Source organism: Miniopterus natalensis, chromosome 1 (genome assembly GCF_054644295.1).
Source record: "Miniopterus natalensis isolate mMinNat1 chromosome 1, mMinNat1.hap1, whole genome shotgun sequence".
NCBI classification, from domain to species: domain Eukaryota; kingdom Metazoa; phylum Chordata; class Mammalia; order Chiroptera; family Miniopteridae; genus Miniopterus; species Miniopterus natalensis.
Window position 1 is genome coordinate 68,828,173 of NC_142081.1, and position 23,265 is coordinate 68,851,437.

A 23,265-nucleotide genomic window follows, 5' to 3' on the forward strand; every position below is an offset into this window, starting at 1 on the left:
CGGGCATCTGCCCTGACTGGGAATCGAACCCTGATCGCCTGGATCCTAGGTCAACGCTCAGCTGCTGAGCCACGCCCGGCAGGGCTGATTTCAGTCTTCTTGACCCTGTAGAGACTTGTTTTGTGTCCTAACATGTGGTCTGTTTTTGAGCATGACTCGTGTACTTGAGAAGAATGTATATTCTGCAGCTTTGGGGTGAAATGTTATGTAAATATCAATTAAATACATCTGATCTAGTGTGCCATTTAGTCACTGTTTTTGTGTTGACTTTTTGTCTGGAATATCTATCCAGTGAAGTCAGTGGGGTGTTCAAGTCCATGACTATGACTGTATTGCTGTTGATCTCTCCCTTAAAGTCCTTAAGGTTATTATTGCTAGGTCCTTATTTATTGCCATTTTAAGTCTTTAGGCCTCTGTTTCTCTATTTCTTCTTATTACAGCAGTCCCTTTAACATTTCTTGCATTGCTTCTATTTCTACTTCTAATTACAGCAGTCCCTTTAACATTTCCTGCAGTGCTGGTTTGGTGGTGATAAACTCCTTTAGCCTTTTTTTGTTGGGGAAACTCTTTATTTCACCATCTATTTTGAATGATAGCTTTGCTGGATAGAGTAGTCTTGGTTTCAGATTCTTATTGTGCATTACCTTGACTACTTCATGCCATTCCCTTCTGGTTTGTAGAGTTTCTGATGAGAAGTCAGCTAACAACCTTATGGGAATTCCTTTGTAGGTAACAGATTGCTTTTCTCTTGCTGCCTTTAATATTCTCTCTTTGTCTTGAATTTTTGGCATTTTAATTATGATGCCTCTTTGGATTCTTGCTTGGGACTCTCTGTGCTTCCTGAACTTGTGTGACTTTTTCCTTCACCAGGTTAGGGGAGTTTTCTGTCATTATTTCTTAAGATTCTCTAACCTTTGCTTACTTTCAACCTCTTCTGGCACTCCTATGATGAGAATATTGTTCTATTTCATGTTGTTCCACAGCTCCCTTAGACTGTCCTCCTGTGTGTTTTTTTAAATATATCTTTATTGATTTCAGGGAGAGGAAAGGAGAGGGAGAGAGAGAGAGAGAGAGAGAGAGAGAGAGAGAGACAGAAACATCAATGATGAGAGAGTCATTGATCGAGCCCGCAACCCAGGCATGTGCCCTGACCAGGAATTGAACCCCGATCACCTGGATCCCAGGTCGACGCTCAACCGCTGAGCCACGCCCGGCCGGGCTGTCCTCCTGTTTTTTAATTGTTTTTTCTTTTTGGATCTCTGATTGAGTGATTTTTTTCTACCCTATCTTCTAATTCACTGATCTGATCCTCAGCTTCCTCTAATCTGCTGTTTATTCCAATGTATTCCTTATTTCTGACTGGTCATTTTTCATAGTTTCCATATCTTTTTTCATGTTGTTGAACATCCTTAAAATCAGTATTCTGAACTCTATATCTGATAGATTGCTTATATCTATTTCATTTACCTCTTTTTCCAGAGACTTCCTTGTTCTTTCATTTGGGGCTCGTTTTTTGGTCTCTCCATTTTGGCTGCCTATTTGGGTTTGTTTCTATATATTAGATAGGCCTTCTAAGACAGTATTTTTGGAACATCTCTGGTGCAGGCCAATGTCAGACGCTGTTTGTGACTGGCCTTTAGAACGCAGTTTGGAGCTATCAACAACCGACGGCTTGAGGCACCCTCTGTTGGAGCTGGGTGCATTTGGACAGCACCAAGAGGCACACCAAAATTTGCTTTTCCAAGGCCTGGTCCAGAAGCAGATCAGGCAAAGCCTCAAAGTACTCTCCAGTTGATATGTTTCTTAAGTTTCTTTTAAACTGTAAGTTTCCTCTCATATCTTTTTTTATAATTGTTGAAGAAAATGGTCTTTTGTCCTGTAGAGTTGTTCAAAGTGTAGATTTTGTTCATAGAATCATTTAATATGCTTGTCCGTGCTCTGTGTTTCCAGTAAGTTAATAGTTAGATTTAGGCTTAATCAGAATCATTTGGTTGAGGGGATTGGAGGCAAGAATACTTTATAGCAGCATTGTGTTCCACCAAGAGGTATGTAATGGTCTTCTGTCTCTTGTTTTGTTTGATGGTAGCCATTGATAAACTTTACATAGATCTGTAATGCATTAGGAGTAGCAAAATTCTGATATTTTATCATTCCTTTCTCATTTTTTTAAAGCTGGAATATGTCTGTAAAGAGAAATTTCCTTTTCTTAACTGTATGATTACCTTGAGATATAATTTTAAAATACAGATATTATGGAACAAAGGAGTCAGTTTCACAAAAGATATATAAGGCAAACTAATAGGTTTTGGGTGTCAATGTGAGATAGCAATACCTTTAAAGTAACTTAGCAACTCCTTAATAAACATTCAAGACATTAAGATTGCATGGGAATATAAATCTTCAACTAAAAAAATTCTGACATTTACAAATAAGAGTTAAGAAAGCCATTCTTTAGCATAAAAAATAGTCAGTCAAGCTAATATTCATTTCCAAAATATATACTGCCATTACAAACAAACAAAATCCCCTTTTAAAAATAAGGTGGTAAAATGCACATTGGACCAAAATATCTTATGTCTTTATAATAAACTCCTGAGCCATCCCTTTGCTTTTGTTATGGTGCTTCTCTTGGTATCTTTCAGTGATTTCTCCCTTATTTTCTCCAACCTCTTGCCATTAACTGGACCTAATTCAGACCTGAGTTTTAAAATACTTTCTTCAGTAAATAAAAAATAATGTTCCATGTTGTCAGTTCTAAAATGAGTCAGAATCCAGAACATGAAGACCAGGATACCCTTACTTAGTTCTATAGTATGGAGATATAGGAGAGGAATCTGGGTCTAGAAGTAGGTAGTTTCATACTTTATTCCAATAAAATAAACAATATTTAACACTTGGAGATATCCAGACGTGTTTAATGTTATCAACAGAACTACTTTTATTATTATCTGTTCTGTGTTACTGTATTAACAAAATAATCCCAAGTTAAAAACACACGTGCACACACAAGTGAGCAAAATTTGTCCTTCAGGGGGGAAAAAAGCCAACCTTTTTATGAGGCTGAAGGATTTGAATGAGACAGAATAATAAGTTTGCTAACAATTGAACTTTTCTTTTTTTTTTTTTTTTAATATATCTTTATTGATTTCAGAGAGAGGAAGGGAGAGGGAGAGATAGAAACATCAATTATGAGACAGAATCATTGATTGATTGCCTCCTGCATGCCTCCTACTGGGAATCGAGCCTGCAAGCTGGGCATGTGTCCTGACTGGGAATCGAACTGCTATCTCCTGGATCATAGGTCGATGCTCAACCGCTGAGCCAAGCTGGCCAGGCAACAACTGAAAATTTTTAAATACTGAGATTCGTTACTGAGTTAGGTTTTAGAATCTTCTTTCTTTTTTTCTTTTTGATCCTTAACTGAGGATATGCCTTTATTTTTTATTTTTTAAAATATGTTTTTATTGATTTTAGAGAGAGAGGAAGGGAGAGGGAGAGAGAGATAGAAACATTGATGAGAGAGACACATCAACATCCATTGTCTGCTTCCTATACGCCCCTTGCTGGGGATGGAACACGAAACCCAGGCATGTGTACTGATTGGGAATCCAATCAGTGATCTCTTGGTGCATAGGTCGATGCTCAACCACTGAGCCACACCAGCTGGGCAGGATATGCTTTTATTGACTTTAAAGAGAGAAGAAGGGAGAGAGAGAGAGAGAGAGAGTAACATTGATTGGTTGCCTCCTGTAGGCACCCCAGCTGGGGACTGAACCTGCAACGTAGGTGTGTGCCCTGACCAGGAACTGAACCCACAAACTTTTTGGTGTACAGGACGATGCTCCAATCAACTTAGTCACCAGGCTGGGGCTGGTGGATGTATTTGAAATAGGCTAAACATTTGTACTCTAGCATTGGGCAAAACCACTTGTTCTTCTCTTCTGACACTTCTTACTGGTGGTTGTTTTTTGGATTGGTGTTTTTTTTTCTTGGAATGGTCAGGTCTGAGATTTGGGTTTGAGTTTTAGGGGGGATAAGTAGGCCTGCTTAGGCCTGGGCAAAAGGCTCTCCAGTACTGCATTCTGGAGTTCTGCAATAGGGTCTGTTCTCTGTGCATGTATGACCCTTGGTGGTCTCAGAGGGGGAAATGGTCTAGGGCAGGATTTGGATTTTCTTGGCCCTAGCCTGATACTTAATGTCACCACAAACTGATCTCAAGTAGGTTGAGGCCATGGCCGGTGTGGCTTAGTGATTAGACTGTTGCCCACACACCTGAGGGTAGCGGGTTCAATTCCCAGTCAAGGGCATGTACTTTGGTTTCACATTGATGTTTCTCTTTCTCCCTTCCTCTCTTCCACTCTATCTAAAAATCAGTGGAGGCATACCCTTGGGTGAGGATTAACCAAAACAACAACAAAAAAGTAGGTCAGGAGATTGGAATACTATCTCAGCTATATATTACATTTATCTGTAATATCTGTTGTTCCCCAACACCCCACTACCACTATCACCATTTTAGGTAACTCCCAGAATTCTGAGTGAATTTTTTTCTGCTCCTGCACTGTTTAAATTTTCTAAAATGAACATGTTTCACTTTTTTTGAAGTCAACTTAAAAAAAAAAAAAGTAGACCATAATTAATTCTTATCTATGTAGAACTAGTTTAGTTTGCTTTGAATGGAAAGGAAAGAGGCTAGAGACTGTATAACTCTTAAGTACAATTCTGTAGTAAGGTGGCAAAAAGAACTTTTAACTTAGGTAAGAACAAAGGTTTATGACAAGATACCAAGATCTAGGGAAGGACCTTAGACAAAAGGTTTATAGTCTTGAGTAGGGAGGAAGCAGATTAGACATAAATACTGCTGTGTATTCAAAAGTAGAGCTTGACAAAGCTAAAACTCTTTTTAAATATTAACTTTTGACTTGATTCAGTAATCCCATGATATGCACATCAGTATATCATACGGTGGCAAAAGAGAAAATTATTTGTTGGTGCCGAGAAATAAAATTCAGGAATAAGTAATCCCCTTTGGTACCTTGTCACCCTTTACTGTAGCAGCATAAGCAGCCTGTAAGTGACTATGTGAGTTTCTTAGGGAAAGTAAATTGGTTACCAGTGCTCTGGAACGTGGAAGCTGAGTCCAAACGAGTAAGATAAATCCAAACTAATCTGATAAGTTAGATCAGAACAATTCTAAGCTTGAAAACGTTTTTTGGGTATCACTCTTCTTGCCAAGATAAAATATTATATTTTAAAAGGGCCCTTCTACTATGTTAGAATATTCTTTTTAAGATCTTAGGAAGCCATTTTTCGGGAAATGGAAAGCCTTTTTTTTTTTTTTTTTTTTTTTAAGTGCTGAGCCCTTTAGTTCTGGGGAGTCACAAGTTAGGCCAGATGCTCAGAAGAAAATGATAAATAATAAAGTGTGAATTATGAATTCCCTTTGTTGCCAGAAGTAAAGGGAAAGGAGTTATGGGGGTGTTTGTCAAAAGTTCTCATTTTCTTTCGTAGGTGTGGCGTTTCCAGAAGAAACAAACAGATCTCCTCATTGCCTTTTATAAGCATAGAATTACAAAGTTAGAAGCAGCCATGCAGGAGGCACAGCAAACAGTGACCAGACAGAACAAGTAAGTCGCAGATGAAATCACCAGAGAGCTTTTTTCTTTCAGAGAAGCTTATAACCCTCAATTCCATATGGTTGCAAAGACTGAAAATTGTTCCATGTGTGTTTGTTTATCTTGGGCAAATCAGGTACAGAATTTTTGGTCCCCTCAATCTCATTTTATTTTCTTCTTTCTTCCCTCAAGGGCCCTCCTCATTTTATAGCTTTCCTGTCCGACTTACTACCCCCCCCCCCAATCAAAAACTGCTTTTTCAGAGAAATCAGGCATAGCTTTTTCACAGTGATAAAGATAAGGGACAGTATTTAAAATGTTACTTCTATGCAGCCACTATGGAAAGCAGTATGGAGTTTCCTCAAAAGATTAAAAATGGACCTACCATTTGACCCAGTGATCCCACTTCTAGGAATATATCCTAAGGAACCCGAAACGCCAGTCAAAAAGAACTTATGCACCCCTGTGTTCATAGCAGCGCAATTTACAATAGCTAAGATCTGGAAACAGCCCAAGTGCCCATCAGCAGATGAGTGGATAAAAAGCTGTGGGACATTTACACCATGGAATACTACGCAGCTGTAAAGAGGAAGGACCTTTTAGCCTTTGGCACAGCATGGAGGGAACTAGAAAGTATTATGCTAAGTGAAATAAACCAATCGGAGAAAGACAGGTACCACATTATCTCACTTATATGTGGAATATAATAAACAAAATAAACTGATGAACAAAATGGATCCAGAGACATAGAAGCATGGAACAAACTGAGGGATCTCAGAGGGAAGGCGGGGTGGGGAGAGGTTAATTTTTCTTAATGTAAAGATTAAAAAAAGTACAGAATATTCAGCACAGCGATGTTTGCTGTACAAAGCTTACTGTTACAAACATTGTTATAGCATGAAACTATTGAGTCTGATTAAATATATTATGATATAATCATATCATGGAGTATCATGCAGGCATTAAAATTATGCTGTGATTTATCTTTGTTGCACAGAAATCTAGCTGTAATATTAAGTGGGAAAAAATTACAAAATGGTAATTATTGTATAATTCCACTTTAGTAAAAGTAAAAGTAGCTATAGGAAAAAAAGAAAATAAAGCTTAGGGCAAACTAAAAAAAAAATAATAAAATGTTACCTCTAAGAAAGTATATTTTGGAAATCTTAAGCTAAAAGATGGAATCCTTGATGGAAATTTTCATATATCAGCAGGCCAGGGGTATATGTGGAGAAGAAATGGAATTCTATGTAAACTCTGAAGTCAATACCAAGTGATTGTTTATTTTGTCCATCTGATTCTTACCATTGTCTCCGTGAATCACTAGATCTCAGAGTGAAATACCGTGTATAGTGGCAGGCATCTCTCCATAAACATTAATTAGATGATAATAAAAATCAGGTTTTTTTATCCCACTGACCTGCTGATTGTTTTCATCTTTTGCCTAGAGAGCTGTCAGTCTTAAGGAAGGAGAATGGAGAACTAAAGAAATTTTTAGCTATCCTGAAGGTGAATGAAATTGATTTTCCTTATGATTTTCTCTCCTTTTTCCATCTATCTAGCAGATTTAATAGAATAGTGTTCCCTAACCTTTTTCACATATAACTAATAATATGTGTATAAGCACACTGTAGTAGATGGATGAGGCCACAGAAGACCTTGGAGGGCTGAAAAGATCAATATTTAACACAGTGGTAGCCATCCTTGAACATCACTGAGTCACAGCATACCATTTGGAAAGCTCTCTTATAGAAAAGGCATCTGTTATAACTTAAAATTTCTCTTCAAGAATCCCAAGACACCTCAAGACCCTTCCTGTGCCTCAAATTGTGTTTTCGAGACATTTGTCTCTTCCTAAGAATGTACTTTGTACATATATAATGTTCTTGATCATACTCCTGTAACTGTTCTAGCACATTGTAATCCTTTCATTTTTCTTTCTCTCCCCTATTTCCTCATGTATCTCAGTCTACAGGATTCCCAGTTTTTTATTATTTTATCTTTATTGTTGAAAATATTAAAGATGTCCCCTTTTCCCAATATGTTTTTATGAGGAGGAACTAAAATGTTATTCCCCCAAAGCTAAAATGTTCCTAAGGAAACGCTGCTGCTATCTTTTCTCCTATTGGAAGTCTTAGCAACCACAACTAGCAGACACTGAAGCTTAGGTATCTAACAAGTGAGATCCACTGATTAGGACCCTTGAGCTGCAGCTTCCTTCACTCCCATTTTTTTTCACTTACAGGAATCTCCAAGTTGGTACCAAGGAAGCAGGTCAGTTTTATCAGGCCCCATTCTAGACCTCTTTGAAAATTTCTGTTTTTTCTTGACCCTTGGTTGTAATTCCTATGTGCACTCTGAGGTGAAGGAAATGGTTGATGAACTTATCTTTCACTTCTCCAAGAGTTCTACTCACTGAAAAGTGCTGAAGTAAAATCTTGAAAGTAAAGCTAACCCTTGACCGTCACCTTATGAAATCTTACTCATCCTTCAGAATTCAACTCCCATGCCATTTCTTCTGTCAGGATTTCATTAGGCAGAGTAGATGTTCTATTATTCATTTATGCAATAAATATTCATTAAGAGACCACTTTTGAGTGCTGGGTGTACATCACCAGTCATTCTAATTAGTAATGTCTGTACCCTACCAATTGTTCTTTTTTTTTTTTTTTTTTTAATATATTTTTATTGATTTCAGAGAGAGAGAAAGGGAGAGGGAGAGAGAGAGAGAAACATCAATGATGAGAGAGTCATTGATTGGCTGCCTCATGCATGCCCCACACTGGGCATTGAGCCCTCAACCCAGGCATGTGCCCTGACCCAGAATCAAACTGCTATCTCCTGGATCCTAGGTCAGTGCCCAACCGCTGAGCCACGCCCAGCTGGGCACCAGTTAAATATGTTTAATGTTAGCTCTGTATTGGTGGATTAAAAAAACAACAAAAAAACATAGCTCCTGTACTCACAGAAGTTACAGTCTAGTGTTCTTTCATACTTCTATACTTCTGATACGCCCATTATAACACTTAAACATTTGTTTATTTGTTTATTTAGTCTCTCCCACTACCCTCTGAGCCTCTCAGAGATAGGAATCATATTTTAGTATCTAGGATGTATAAGCACTAAATAAATGCTTGTTGGATAGATGGATGAGGGGATGGAGAGAATGAGGGAATGGTGGATATATGAATGAAAGGACAGATGGATAAAGTTGAGAGTATTTGGCAAGGCACTGAGGAAAGAAAGAATGAAAGGAGAACTTCAAAACTTCTCCTATTATGGGCAATAAAAGGGAGTTGGACAGCCAAGGGGTCTCATGGAAACTTCGCCTCCATATTTTGGGGTGATACCTGTTAATACATAATAATAAGTAATTTATTCTCAGAGTGGAAGCTATTTCTAGAAACAATGATTTGACTTATCCTCTACTGTGAAACTTAACTTCTACTTAGAAATAATAGAGCTGCCTTTTTTTTTTCCTTGCAGGCCAACCACACCTCGACCAGTGGGCATTACTTCTCCAACACAGTCAGGTAGAGAACATTTTTTTGCTCAAGTATCTGTGTAAGGTGAATAAATATTCTGTTCCCATATGGAAGATGCTTTCCTCTTGGAGACTATAATATGGTTTCCCTAACCTGTGTATGATATGAGAAGATCATACAGTCAAATACCCACTTGCAAAAGATTGGCTAGGCAAGAGCACACTATTGATGGCAACTTTTCACTCTGTACTTTCTTCTTTTTCAGTTACTCCAAGACCCAGTTCTCAGCATAGCAGCCAAGTGGTCAGGTGAGTAGGAAGCCTACGTAGCAACATTAAACTGTTGGCAAAAGTGGGAAGATGAAAGAAATACCTACATGTGGCTGAGTTAAGGACTAAGGAGATTTTGGGTCTATGTGAAAGTTTAACACCAGGTTTGCTTGTTTCCTTTTTGTCTCACCTTATACAGTCGGTCCTCCTCAGTGGAGTCTATCCCTTATAGAGTGGCTGGCTTTAATAGCGTGGGACAAGTAAGTAAGAGTTACCTTCTCTTTCCGGATTGAGATTTCTAATGCTAAATGAAAGCAAAGATTTAAGGCAAGAATATTAAACTTACGTTGATGTTGGCATAAATTATCTGATGCCATCCTGGACTTTCTTTTCTTTTGGCAAAGCAGACCTGATGTTAGAAGCTGATGCACTCAGATAATGAATAGGGGTGAAATAGTGGAAATGTTCAAGGACTAAGTTAACAGTCTGTCACGTTCATTTTGGAAGTAGTTTTGTTCTCACTCTCGGAGAACAAAATGTGTTTCAGTGTGTAGATATAGAGAAATAGCAAGGAGTAATGGAAGCCAGAAAACCAAGGTGTATTTATTAATTGATGTTCATTATTTGTCCATCAGGGAGCCAGAAGCCTTCAGGGAAGAAGCACTCCCAGAGACTCTTATATTGGTGAGAGGAGAGGAAAAAACCGTGTCAGAAAACAAAATACTCTGTGTATACCCCAGCAGATTTCTGGTTTTCTATGCATAATATAATGGGATTTTACTTTGTTCCAGTGATTCCAGATATCTAGACATATATTATGACTTTTCAAATAATGATATTTCTGTTCTCAAACTGATAAGGGGGCGATAAAAATTTGAGTGATAGGAAGTCATTGGAAACCTCATCTAGTCAGATGGGTGAGTTAAATAATTAACTTGGATTTTTTTTTTTAATTGCCACAAGATGGCAGTAGAAGTTAGGTTTAAAAGGGAGGTTAACTAGATGCTGATTATGTTAGCCTGCAGGGTATCTGGCTTCTTCACTGTGTATTAAATGTTAAAATATTGCAGTGAAGAAATATTTTGGTTCCACCCACTTAATTTCTTGTCTCTTCCCCCTTAGAACTATTACTGTTATTACTATTTTCAAGGGCATTAGACAGTCCATAGAGAATACTTATCAGAGATTTCCCTTTCCAAAAAGGCAATTTTGAAATTCACAAATCTCTTTCTGGATAACAATTTTGAACTTCACCAAATAGTCTCCCCCCAACTGTTTCATACTTACCTCTTTGAAAAATGTAGATGTTCTCACCAATTTATTTATGGTAGTTTTGTAGTAATATTCCCTCTTTCATTCCTGATTTTAGTTATTTGAGGCTTCCTCCCACCCCACCAGCCTGGCTAAATATTAATCAGTTTTGTTGATCATTTCAAAGAACCAAATATTAGAGCAGAAATAAAGATTAGAGCAGAAATTAATGAACCTAGAGAAGAGAAAAACAGTAGAGAAAATAAACAAAATCAAAAGTTGGTTCTTTGACATATATGCTGAAAGTCTTTGATCCCTAGTTCCTTTGCCCTGACCCTGAGCATACTGAATCTCTTCTCCAGTTCATGGATTTTCTCACAGGCTCATTTTTATGCTTTCTAGAAACTCCTTCTCCAGCTTCCACTCACAGCCTATCTTACAGGTGAGTAATACTGTGCTTCCTTTCACTTGGGATCTGTTCACACTGACACTCTGCCAGCAGCCCTGGGGTTTCTTCTCCACTGGCCTGTACCACTGAAGTTTATAAGCTACCTTGTAAACAGTAAAGAAGCTTGCATGGTATTGTGTCTAATATACATCTGAATTACTTAATTTTATTCTCATTTGCAAGCTGGGTCTCTGGACTAAATGTATAGATTTTTTACATATGCTTTTTAACTTTATCTTTCCTTTGCTGATGCTTTTATTTCCCCTCCATAGAACTTCATCTGCCTCCTCTGGACTGGGGATTTTCTCTTTCAGACCATCCTTAAATAGTGGGGATTCAGGCCACATACAAGTACTCACTCCCAACAATTCAGGTAAGTTAAGTAACATTCCCAAAGGATTGTAGCTTCAACCACTGACACATATACAATAAAATGAAAAATTTCAAGGTGAAAATAAATTGTTCCTCCCACAAAAAAACATTGTCTTTAGTTTGACTTTTACTTTTTTTTCTTTTTTTTTTAATCCTCACCCGGGGATACTTTCTTCCATTGCTTTTCAGAGAGAGTGGAAGGGAGAGACACTGAGAGAAACATTAATGTGAGAGAGATACATCGATTGGTTGCCTCCTGCACTCGCCTTGACCAGGGCCGGGGATCAAGCCTGCAACTGAGGTACGTACCCTTGGCTAGAATCGAACTGAGACCCTTCAGTGCACAGTCTGATTCTCTGACTGCTGAACCAAACTGGCTAGGGCTCTAGTTTGAATTTTTAATATTCTGTAAGTTATTCCATTTCCTTACCATTGAAAGGAGGCTTTGCGTTTTGCCTAAATAGCACTCATCCTGTCACCAGCTAAATTCTGCTCTTTAGCCAGAAGGTCAACCTGTAGAATTAAACTGCATCTCCCTCCTTCTCCTTTTTGAGATCCCTGTTTGAACACTGCTAGGAGCTCGGTTTTGAATGAGAATGATAAAGCCAGTATCCTATTTTCTCCCCATCTTTTTCAAAAAGGTACCTCTGCTACCAGTCCTCATGATAAAGGGCTGTCATCTTCCATAGCGCAACAAAATCTTTATATTGTTTCTACAACTTTCTACTTACAAAGTCAAATCTCTCTGTTCCCACAGGAAAGGAATGGACTTTATAAACCACTTTTTTTTTTTTTTTTTTTTTTTTAGCATATCTTTATTGATTTCAGAGAGAGGAAAGGAGGGGGAGAGAGATAGAAACATCAATGATGAGAGAGTCATTGATCAGCTGCCTAGCCTGCAACCTGGGCATGTGTCCTGACCAGGAATCAAACCCCAGTCTCCTGGGTCCTAGGTCGATGCTCAACCGTTGAGCCACGCCCTGCCGGGCTATAAACCACCTCTTAAATTGCTTAGTGAACAGTTTTTCCCTTCTGAGTAGTGTTCTGCAGATTAAGAACTACCGGGGAACTGCCCAAGGAAGATATCTTTCACCATTCCATTCTATCCTTCAGGTCAGAGGGAGAGTAGAACCTCACTAGAGAGTCTTCCTGGTTTCCAGCTACCAGTCCTGCAGGTGAGACCTGGATAGTCTAACTTGTCTACATATCAGAAACTCACACAGTTAGGCCTGCACACTAGATACCTCACTTTGGTCTCCTCATTCTACTCTGGTAGAGTGTAACCAGTGGGGAATGATATGGGTTTCAAGTGTGATAACCGTACGTAAACAATTTTCCATAATGGTCTCAGTTTCAAAGATTCTATCCCACTATCAGATTAGTTTCTTGCTTTGGGGTTTAAAAATTAGGTCACATACTAGTGAAAAGCTTTAAATTGAGAGGTCTTTGCGAGAGTGAGCTGTGTGTATGGACACAACTGACAGATTCCTAAGTTTCACAAATAAAGTATTCTCAATGGAATACATCTTTTGCATAGAGGTACTGCTGGAACTAGGAAAACCCATGTTTATTTCTCCTGAGATAGCCAGAATAATGTTTTATAAATTTATGGGACTGTGATTCTGATCCAGGCAACAAGGGGAAAATGGCATGGGATCGAGAAGAGGTTTGTTAAGGAGCTCTATTCAATGAAAACTCGTCTTGACTTTTAAGTTAACTTTTATGGCTTGGTTGTGAGGATATTTAAGCCCTTTCTCCATACCAAGCCTGGTGACCCCAGGGACATACTAAGGTAGGTAAATATTTTGGCCTCATATTTCAAAGTTCCCTTTATTTCACTCAGCAAGAAATTAGGGCCTACACCCTAAGAGGCAATACTGGGAAAGTAACATCCTTCTCTAAGATCCTCACAAATGGAGGGATTAACCTACAGATGAGAAGACTTGAGCCATATAAGCCATCTACAAAGATATGGGCCCTAACTGTAAAAAACCATTTGTGAAAAAGTTGAAAATTTAATACCTGTTGGACATTTGATTTTAAGGAGTTAATAGGGGTTTTTTGTAGGTATAATGCTATTGTGGTTATATTATTAAAAAAATAGTCTTATCTTTTGAAGATACATACTAAAATATTAATAGATAAGAAGTTAAATGATTATCTGAGTTTTGCTTTAGTATAATCTAGTAGAGAGGGGCCGTGAGAGTAGAAATGAAAAGTGGGCCATGAGTTCTTTGTTTAAATTGGGTGATGGGTACATGTGAGTTCATTATGCTACTCTACTTTAATGTTGTTGTTTTGAAAATTTTCATAGTAAAGTTTTTTAAAAAGTTATTGAAGAAAGTGCCACCTCCCTGGAGGCATGAGACTTTTGCCTCTCTGGTAATCATCTGTGGGTATGGTAGTATTATGTTCCAGGTCTTCCAAAAATAGTTTTATTTTCAAGTAGTCTATCTTATCACCAGAAACCACTGAAATATCAGTTTCATAAGTAGCAACAAAGCCTTTGATACACTAGATGTCTCAAATCTTAGTTTGGAAGTTAGTTAGCACACAATGGAGAAAACTATGGGAAAGCAATAGTGGTGGTTTACTGTCCTGATAAATTTCATAAAATGGCTTGAGAGCGCCTTACTTGTCCTTTTGGTTATAAACACCCATATCTGCCTTTTCTCTTCTGCTGCAGACTCTCTACCAACAAAGGCAGATGGGATTAGCGAGGGGGAGAGAAGCATGGACCACTCCCAGATAGATCATCGTCAAGGTCTGATTTGTACATACAGCTGAAGGACAGATTAGCATCTGATACCCATTGGGCGTGATGGCCTTAGAAAATGTACCCCTGCTTGGTTCACTATTTTCTCTTGATCTTTACCATATACACCCTGTATCACCTCCTTGGAAAGTGGTTAGGTCTTGCATAAGGCTAGTGCTTCCAGAAGATTACATTTCTCCCACAAGACAGGTAGCTCTCTTATTTCCTACAACTTGAAACAAAAGTTATTAAAACATTTCTTGTCACCCTTGGGTGTGGGGGTAATGTACTCATAACTGTGTTTTACTTCTAGATTTCATTTTTTAGTTTTGGATATATTCTCCTATTGCCAATGTTAACAAGCAACAATTCTCCCTGTCCCAATTTGATACTTTCTGTTTGCCTGTTGTTTTCTCTATGCCTGGTTATTATGAAATATGTTGATTTTCCTTTCTGTCTGATAATAGTTGGAGACAGACATTCTGCTTACTAAAAGTACATAGATAATGCAATAAAGAGGATGTCCTTTTTTGCTACTGCAACTCTGCTGGTATTACAAGCTCTAGAATGGTGGAATGGGTAAAGAACACTACCACTGAGATCAAATATTTATTCTTCTTTGGGTACTAAGGGGTAGAAATGAGGAATTACATGGGTAGGCCGTGAGCAGGCAGGCCTTAAGCAAAAATATTGAAAAAAAACTAAAGATAGCAAGCCTCTGCCAGAAATAAATTAGGTCTTGGGAATGACCTTGTAGCTGAACTAAAATCCCATTACCCTTTCTGGAACGCTAAAATTTATTTTTAAAGGCATTTCCAGGCACACCTCAACTCCTGAGCAAGAGCCTGTGCTATAGCAGGTGCAGGAAACAATCTTCCTAGTGATACTGATCTGTTGCCTTTCAAAGTTATTGTTCTTTTTTATTATTTGATTTGAGAGAAACACTGATTTGCTGTTCTACTTACTTATGCATTCATTCGTTGATTCTTGTATGTGCCCTGACTGGGGACTGAACCTGCAACCTTGGTGTAGCAGGATAATGCTCTAACCAACTGAGCTACCTGGCCAGGGCAAAGTTCTTTTAATTTACCTCAATATATCTTGCTGCTTCAAATATAAATAAAATGTATACTAAATCAGAATGTTAATGTATTTGGCTACTTAATCTCTAAACCATAGAAGTGGCAAAGTAGAGGAGAGAAACAATTTTATTTTTGGCTTTTTTATTATTCTAGCACATTGGAGCTTCCACTCTTATTTCTAGATGACATCATTATATCTGACCCCAGCTGATGAAAACCATTCTTAAACGTCAATAAATTCAGTTAAAGACCATGATCCCTCTGTCCCCAAGACAGATCCTATAAAGAGAGGGAAGTCTCTTTTCTGGATACAAATTGAACCAACACCAGAAAGATGAAAAATCAGTCTGTCAAGTTAGGAAGGAGTATCAGGCTTGTAAAACCAAACCTGAAAAACCTACTTGCAGTCCTCTGAACAGTAGAAACCATCCCCTTTCCTCTACCCTCCTGTAATCTAATTCTACTTTTTTAAAAGGACATCTCTCCTAATTCCCACCTCCAATAAATATCCAGTCTAATTTATTCTCCACCCAGTTATTAAACTTTTTCACAAGCTCCTTGGGGAAGACTTACCCTGAGACATAGTGAAGAGAATGGGGATTTTGGAAAGAGATAAAAAGGTACAAGGCAAAGTGGTCTCAGTATAGGAAAAAACATTCTGCTTCCTGTGCAATTCAATGAAATCGGTAAAACATATAGAGTTGGTATGAGGAAGAGTTGAAATATTTGTGAGACTGGGACATACTGAGATTCTTAGCTGCATTATGCATGGACTTGTGCTCAGAGGAAAGGAGAGGTGCAAGGCAGCCTTATATTCCAGGAAAAATGGTGGGACTAGGGGATGCACTGGAACCAATTCAATCAAAAATTCTTTACACCTTCTTTCCAATCCTCCTAAAGACATGGGACTAAAGTCAGGCCTCTCTGTAGTACACTAAGGGAAAACAACAGCACATGAGAGCAAAAGCCTTTACCCAGCCCATAGTCTGGACCCAGTCCTTAGCAATCTTCATTGAGGCTTAGGCCTGATTTCTGCCCATTCAATCCCCACTTCACTTTGTGCCTTATGATCATCCTCCCTGGTCCACCCTCACAACATCCACCTTTCCCCCAGCCTCAAGAACACAACGCTTTTCAGTTCTTTGCCACAAGGTAACTTTAAAAATGTGGTTTCTTTGTTTAAACAGTTACTAAGTTGGTTGTCTTTTAGTAACAGACTGCCCCTCCCATAGCCCCCATTCAGTCCTGTATGATCACATCATCATCATCATCATCATCATCGCTGTCGTCATCGTCGTCCTCCTCATCTTCATCGTCCTCTGGCAGTTCTTCCTCCTCCTCCTCTTCCTCTTCATCTAGACAAACTACCACCTCAGCTGGCTCAGGTAATCGAGAATCAAACCAATCCAGTACCTGTTGTGTGCTAAGCCTTGATGCCTCACTCAGTTGAGGGACATCACTTTCCCGTAGCTGTTGGTGGGCTGCCCAGTACCTCTCCAAGGGCTGTATATCCGGTGGAGGTGGAGGCATCGGCAGAGGTGGTGTCTCAGCCCATTCATTCAAGGAGCGGGTTGAAGGTGATGGTGTGGGAATTGCTGGATCCTGGAAACTAGGGGCACCAGGTACTGCGTTGTCCCGAAACCATTTTAGTTGCCCATGCTTCAAGGCATAGCGTGTGTCACCAAACCACTGAATAATCTCAGGCCGAGGTAAACCAGTGATCTGTTCTAATTTATGGTAGTCCTCACGCCGTGCCCATTGGCACTGTAAAAAAAACGATTTGAGGATAGCCAACTGCTCTTTGGTTTTGCGCTTTGTCTTTCGCTGGCGTTGGGTATCTGGGGAAAGGTATTCTGCAGGGCCAACCCTACCTAGTACTGAGTTAGGCCTTAGCCTCTGGGGCCAGGCTGGCTCCACATGTATGGGTAGAGCCTGTTCATTGGGTGAGAGTGGCTGCGGGAGACAGCCCAGTGGCTGGAGGGGTTTAGAGGTGACTGTGATTCCATTAGCCAGTACCTGGAAAGAGGAAGAAGAGGTAGAGGAAGAAGAAGTTACATTACATGCTGACCCCTGCTTACAACTACTGGCAAGTAATGATATTGGTGGGGGTTTATCCCGAGTTTGTGGCTGATGGACAGCTGTGGAGCGGTTCCAGGAAGCAGTACCTAGGCCATGTGACTGTTTGGGACCCCTGCCTGCCTGTTCCTTAGAGAGGCCACTGCTTTGAGGATCCTGCCAAAATTCTGATTGGTGGGAGAATGCCCCACTGCCAGGTGCTATCAGAGACTCCTTTGTTTTCTGGTGACTCACTGGCTCTGAGGGATCGCCAGGCTCTACCTTCAATCCTTTCACCTGGGTGGGCTCACTAAGAGTCAGGGGCACTATTCCAAGACTAACTTGCTCTGGAGGTGGCACTGGAGGAGGCACCTCCTCTGGGGGCCGCCCTGCATGATGAGTAAAAGAGAGAAGGGATTTGAAATGGAGTTGATCCCTGTGATAGACCACTCGGGCTCGAGTCTCTTCTATTTCTTCAGATGACCAGCTAATGCCACAGCGGAGGCGCTGGGCCATGAACCAAGTCTTGACTTTTTCCATCTGCAGTCCATAGCGTAGGCAGAGAAGGGCAATGTCTGCCAGACTGGGATAGGGAAAGTAGCTGAAGGTTTGTAGCAGGTGTTCATTGCCATCCAGCTCACTGGTCTGTGCTGCTTGGGTCCACACAAGCTGGAGCTCCTCAGAGATTGGAGGGAGGCAGATGAGCCCCGCAGCGGAGGTATTAAGACTGCTGGCCTCTTTATTAGGAGGCATCCCGCTTTCAGATTTGTGCCCTTCAGAGATAGCTGTAAGAAGAAGAGGAACATCTCAGTCATTAGGGTTCCTCTTTTGGCCCATTACTCAATTTCTAACAAAATGTTGTACTCCAAAACAATCAACTTTCTATGTGTACTGTGCTGGTTTGCTTTTAAAATGCTCTAACAGTTTCTCGTTTACTTTCATAACCCTGTGAGTCAGAGCCTGCTAAATTTCCCATTGTATGAAAAAAAAGTCCACAATTATCCCAAGTCACATGACTAGTGACTGTTTTCACCAAGATGAAAATATGTCTTTAGATGTTAGGAAGGAAAACATCCTTATAAAGCCTTTACCTTTCCAATTGAATTTACTTCACCAAGTTCATGGAATAAGAGTCACAAAATAAAGACTCAACCACAAAAACAAGAGGAACAGTGATCTTGTTACAAATGCGTTAGCTCCTAACAATTTATTATCTCAAGAATGTGGAGATGGTTTGGAAATACAACATATGAAAATCTAGAAGGTAGGACAGCACTGTTCCTCTGCCCAATCCCAAGCCCTTTTCCTTTCCCTTCTTGGAGATGGAGTGTTGGGGAAAGGGAGAGAGATAGTACCTTTAAGCCCAAAATCCAAACCTGATAGCTTTAGTTTTTCTCTCAGTAGGATGAGATAGGTCAGATATCTGGGTCAAATGGGGCTTACCCACCCCCCACCCCCATGAGGGTAAAGAGGGGAATGTTTCCTTCCCCCAAGTCATCTTCAGAACAAAGGTTATCCCCTCCCCCCAGCCTTTGTCTCTTCCAACGGCTTGGTCTCTCTCCAGGGAGCCTAGAGAACTCCCTCAGAATTTAACAGCCCCCTTCATACAGGGCGGAAGGCCTGCCGCTCTTAACTCTTCAGGCCAGCTTTCTTCTCTGGCCCAGGTGGGAAGGTTCATAAATTGTAAGCAGGTCCTGCAAGCCACCCAGCAGCACTACTGGTCCTGGGTGTGGGGACTGCAGGAATATCCCCTCCACATGCTTCATTCCAGAAATACCTGCTCCAGTTATTCCCCAGGTTAATCTTGTTGACTGAATTTTAATTCAGTTCCCTGTGTGGGTTTTAGAGACAAATATTACTTCTAATAAGTTAAAGATGGGACGGGATTCTTATGCAAATACTACAAGATGAATTGAGAAAAATCTCCAGACTAAAAAGTTACAAGTAGAGCAGGGTAATGAGGGATTTTATATGATGATTAGAAAAGTTCAGAAGCATTTTATTATCACCATTCCCTTTAACAAGCAAAGCTTAAATGAAGCCCATGCAGATTCTAAAGGCAATATATATTGAAGAGAGCCTTATGAGGGTAAATGGAGGCAGTATGGCAAAGTGGGTAGAAGCGTGATTCTTGAATAAGGCCAATCTGCAGTTTGAACCTCAGTTCTGCCACCAGCTATGTGCTCTTGGGCAAAAGTTACTGAACTTAAATGAGCCTGTTTCCTCATGTGTAAAAATGGAGACAGTGCTGGGCATATATAAAGCTATTTTTACTGAGCAACTACTATGTGCTAGACATCATGTGTAGGCAGGGTCCAAAGCTGCTGTTAGAGGTGGAATTCTAGAGTGAAGCAAATTTGAGATTAATCGAAGCACCACCACTTCCTAGAGTGCTGCTTGTACTTGGGCAAGTTATGTAACCCTCTAAGCTTTAGAAAAAAGAGAGGTCATAACAATATCTACCTCACAAGTTTATGACTAGATGAAAAAGTGCACTTGACATTATGCCTAGAACAAGGCTCAATAAATAGCAGCTTTTATCATTACTTCAGCCTCTTTGGGTGATTCCAATATAAGGTAATGCTCCTCCTAGACAATACGGGAAGTGAGGCAAAGACTGAATCCTTTAAAATCACTGTTTAAAATCTGTTTTTTCAGAGTCCTAATAACAAGCACAAGAGGAAAATTATGTGTGATTTTATACTTCTTATATTTTGAAAGTTTGATATAATTCCAGAAAGGATTTTGCTGTTTTAAAAAAGTATGAAAACCACTGCTTTAGGAGAATTGATTCCGTAACTTGGCTATAAATCCTTTTTGATTGCCAGGGGAATTGCCAGTGTGGTAGCTCTACTTTTACCCTCCAGGTACATCCCAGACAGTTGAGTGCCCTGTGAGGAATTGCTTGCACGGTCACATCTAACCCCCAGGAATACCACCAAACCAAAGCTAGAGAATACTTTATGAATGCAACACTTGACATCTACTTAACCTTATTTGTGACTTTTTTTTTTTTTTTTTTTTTTTAATTCACCCTCACTCCTACAATCTTGTGTCCTGCTCTTAAGGACACAGTAATACTTTGGATATGAGAAAAATGTAGCATAAGGAATAAAGCAGTCCATTATGAGGATGAAGATTGCCAGACAGGAAATAAGGCAGGCACAGCTATAAGCCTAGAAGGAAGCATTTTGCTTTCATTTATGTGGTTTGCTCAGATTCTCATAGCATCTTCTTGATACTTTAGTGTAACATGCAGTAATGCAAATACCATTTGGTATACTGTATACATCCAGTTTTCCAATTATGCAAGAGTTCCTAATACAGAATGGTGGCTTAACTTAAGCCAAAGCTGTATAGCTGGGTACTTCCCTGGAAGAATCTGGCTTTGAAATAGAAAGAAACTACAACTCGAGTGGTTCATGAGAACTATAACAAGAAGGGTAGATCCTACAGTGATCAAAACCACAAGGAAGACACTACAGTGACTTGTGCCTGCATTTGGAAAGGGAAGGGGGGTGGGGGAAGGAATCAAAGCTGCAGAAATGACTTCTACAGGCAGAGGTGACAGTGATGGTGGGATTATCAATTCTGAATAATTACTAAATTTGTATTCTTATTAAATATGCCAGATATGCCCTACAGCTACTTAAAGTCACTAATAAAAACCAGAGTCAGGATATCACCCTTCTTTCCCTTTGGGCTTTCCATATCCCTGGGCAGGTGGCAGAAAAGAATGAGCTACCTTAAGCTTCCAGGCTAGGTATTCACACAATCCTAGGAAAAAAGAGGTTTCAGCTGAGGCTTATGGTTAAAGCAGGAGACAGTTCTAGAGACTAGCTATGATCCTGCTAAATTCCCTAAATCTTTATTCAGAAAAGAAGTACTGACTGAAATGTGTTTTGATGACAGTTTTAAGGGCCTTCAAGGACTTTTAGTGATATTCAACTTAATGTGCTTCTCAACTTTTTAGATCATGACCCTCTTTTCAAATCAGATGAAAGTTATGGATACTCCACCCCCAAATAAACATTCACACTTACACATTATATATATAATCTGATGGGGTTCACTGGCTGCTCAGAAGTCCAGCAGAAGAACCTCTGTTTAATGTTCTCCCAAGTTAATAAATGCAATGGTGGTAACTGCTTAAAGAGGAACAAACAGCTTGATGTGAATGGATGGAAAGAGTGGATGGAAGACTCAAGAGAATTTAAGTAAGTGGGTATTGGTGATATTAGCTAGAGAGAGTGGGAGGGGTGTTCAACTGAGCCAGGAGCCTGGCTTCACTGACCCACTGGATTATATGACCAATATCCATAGTGCCCTGGATGCCAGAGGCTGGTAGGCTACTTGTCTAGTATGCCAAAATCATCTGCTTCCTTCAGCTGCCCTGTATACTTGGGCAGTTATGTATGATTCCAAACCTGCTTATGCCTGTTTTCTGTATTTATATAATAATGTAATTAAACATTACATAAACCTATGAAATATTAGTGTATTCAAAATGGTTGCTATGAGAGACATAATACAAAGGAGTATACATTTTAAAAACTGTTGAGTTGGGAGTAGGCAAGGTAACTGTAAAAGACTTGAGGGGCAGGGGACTTTAAAAAATCGCAAAAGGATTCTGCATTCAGTTTTCTTCAAAAGTGTTCAAGTTCTCACTCTAAAGAAACCAAAACTGAAAATCATACATGATGAGAGGCAGGGGCTCCGGTATTAGATTGCACACTAGAATTGCCTGGGAAACTTAAAGCCGGGCACCCTCTAATTTTTACTTAGTCTGGACTGGGGCCCAGGCATCATTAGTTTTAAAAAGTTCTCAGGGTGCAGCCACATTTGAGATTTGCTTGTGTAGTTTATTCCAGAAAGACAATTAAGAACTCCAATCAGCAGATTTACACAAACTTGGGGACTACCCCAAAAGAGTGGTGAAAAACATACTTTTAATGACAATGCTTAGATATGTACGCATCATTTTAAAAATCCCCAACTTTAACTGGCTTATCTATTTTTCCCGTTACTGCCATCTACCTATCCTCATCATATAAAAGGACTTCACATGTATGGTGAAAAGGTAGTTTATATGATAAAGGATCTGATCTGGGGCCACCTTACTTATTATAAACAGGTCTCAGCTTCAGTCTTTCAGTTTAGAAGTCTCAGAATTGGACGCAACACCAGGAACCTCTCTGAGGACTCGGGTCCTTACTTTCCCGGTCGGTTTTCTGAGTACAGCTGGGTCAGAAGGGGCAGTTTCTCCTAAACCTTCCATTCCCAAAGGCCAATGCTCCCCAGCAGTAAGACCAGGTTGGTTTCTGTACGTGTGTTGAGGTCGCCAGGAGGTAGTCATGGGGAGGAGGGCGGTCTGGGAAGGAAACGTTTCTCCTAGCCTCCATTTCACAGGCAGTCTAGAAGGCTCCAAACTGGGTCAGAGAACAAAAAGTTGCTGCACTTGGGGCGATGAGCCCCAGGGATCAAGCGAATCTCAATCCTCCCCTCGCCAAGGGCGTCCCAATCCAGCCTTCCCCTCCTCCCTACACACCCACTCGCCCTCCCCCAGTTACAACAAGGAACCAAAAAGTCCATAGGAGAAAGGAGAGAACCCGGCGAGTTCGAAACTGGAATTCTGCCCCCCGCGCGGGGATAGGGCTCCGTAGGTCGGAGATCATAATACAGGGGCTGGGAGGGGAAGTCGGAGGGGCTGGGGATCACTCACCGCGGTCCGGCCCGGGCGGCGGCTCCCAGCCTCGCACCATGGGCCGGGGGGAAAGGGGGAGAAAGGGCAGGGGGGCCTCCGGGGTGGAAGTGGGGTTCCCGCCCGGTGCGGCCTGCTCCGAGCCCACCCGCGCGGAGGGTCGGGACCAGGAATGCCCCTCCCGCCCCCGAGAGCGCGCCCGCCTAGCCCGGCCCTGCTCCAGCGAGTTGGA

The 23,265-nt window shown here is 40.4% G+C and overlaps 2 protein-coding genes across 3 annotated transcripts in view; one reads left to right on the forward strand and one right to left on the reverse strand.

Moving 5' to 3' along the window:
- The window catches only part of RNF212B (ring finger protein 212B), a 31,156-nt gene extending 14,036 nt beyond the window's left edge, over positions 1 to 17,120 (forward strand). Inside the window, exons 5-15 of the mRNA XM_016205825.2 lie at positions 5,512 to 5,627; positions 7,064 to 7,124; positions 7,861 to 7,889; positions 9,102 to 9,148; positions 9,366 to 9,408; positions 9,569 to 9,629; positions 10,005 to 10,053; positions 11,023 to 11,062; positions 11,341 to 11,441; positions 12,554 to 12,615; positions 14,127 to 17,120. Coding sequence (XP_016061311.2) covers positions 5,512 to 5,627; positions 7,064 to 7,124; positions 7,861 to 7,889; positions 9,102 to 9,148; positions 9,366 to 9,408; positions 9,569 to 9,629; positions 10,005 to 10,053; positions 11,023 to 11,062; positions 11,341 to 11,441; positions 12,554 to 12,615; positions 14,127 to 14,192 — 675 coding nt within the window. The 3' untranslated portion in view covers positions 14,193 to 17,120. The remainder of the gene's footprint in view (positions 1 to 5,511; positions 5,628 to 7,063; positions 7,125 to 7,860; positions 7,890 to 9,101; positions 9,149 to 9,365; positions 9,409 to 9,568; positions 9,630 to 10,004; positions 10,054 to 11,022; positions 11,063 to 11,340; positions 11,442 to 12,553; positions 12,616 to 14,126) is intronic.
- HOMEZ (homeobox and leucine zipper encoding) lies at positions 15,386 to 23,201 on the reverse strand. Of its 2 annotated transcripts, none has more exons than XM_016205826.2 (2): positions 23,055 to 23,201; positions 15,386 to 18,117 (listed from the first exon to the last, which is right to left on the reverse strand). In XM_016205826.2, exons 1-2 carry the CDS (start codon positions 23,092 to 23,094, stop codon positions 16,517 to 16,519), a joined length of 1,641 nt encoding a protein of 546 aa, XP_016061312.2. In that variant the 5' UTR covers positions 23,095 to 23,201; the 3' UTR covers positions 15,386 to 16,516. The 2 variants fall into 2 exon arrangements, with proteins under 2 accessions (XP_016061312.2, XP_016061313.2); XM_016205827.2 differs by lacking the exon at positions 23,055 to 23,201 and adding an exon at positions 21,376 to 21,513.
- Positions 23,202 to 23,265: the final 64 nt, after the last annotated feature.

Bases quoted from the DNA above. Each gene is read 5' to 3' on its own strand.
- HOMEZ (XM_016205826.2), bottom strand. From the start codon at position 23,094: ATGGTGCGAGGCTGGGAGCCGCCGCCCGGGCCGGACCGCG. The intron at 18,118-23,054 runs GTGAGTGATCCC...TTCTTCTTACAG, and splicing joins GCCGCCCGGGCCGGACCGCG to CTATCTCTGAAGGGCACAAA.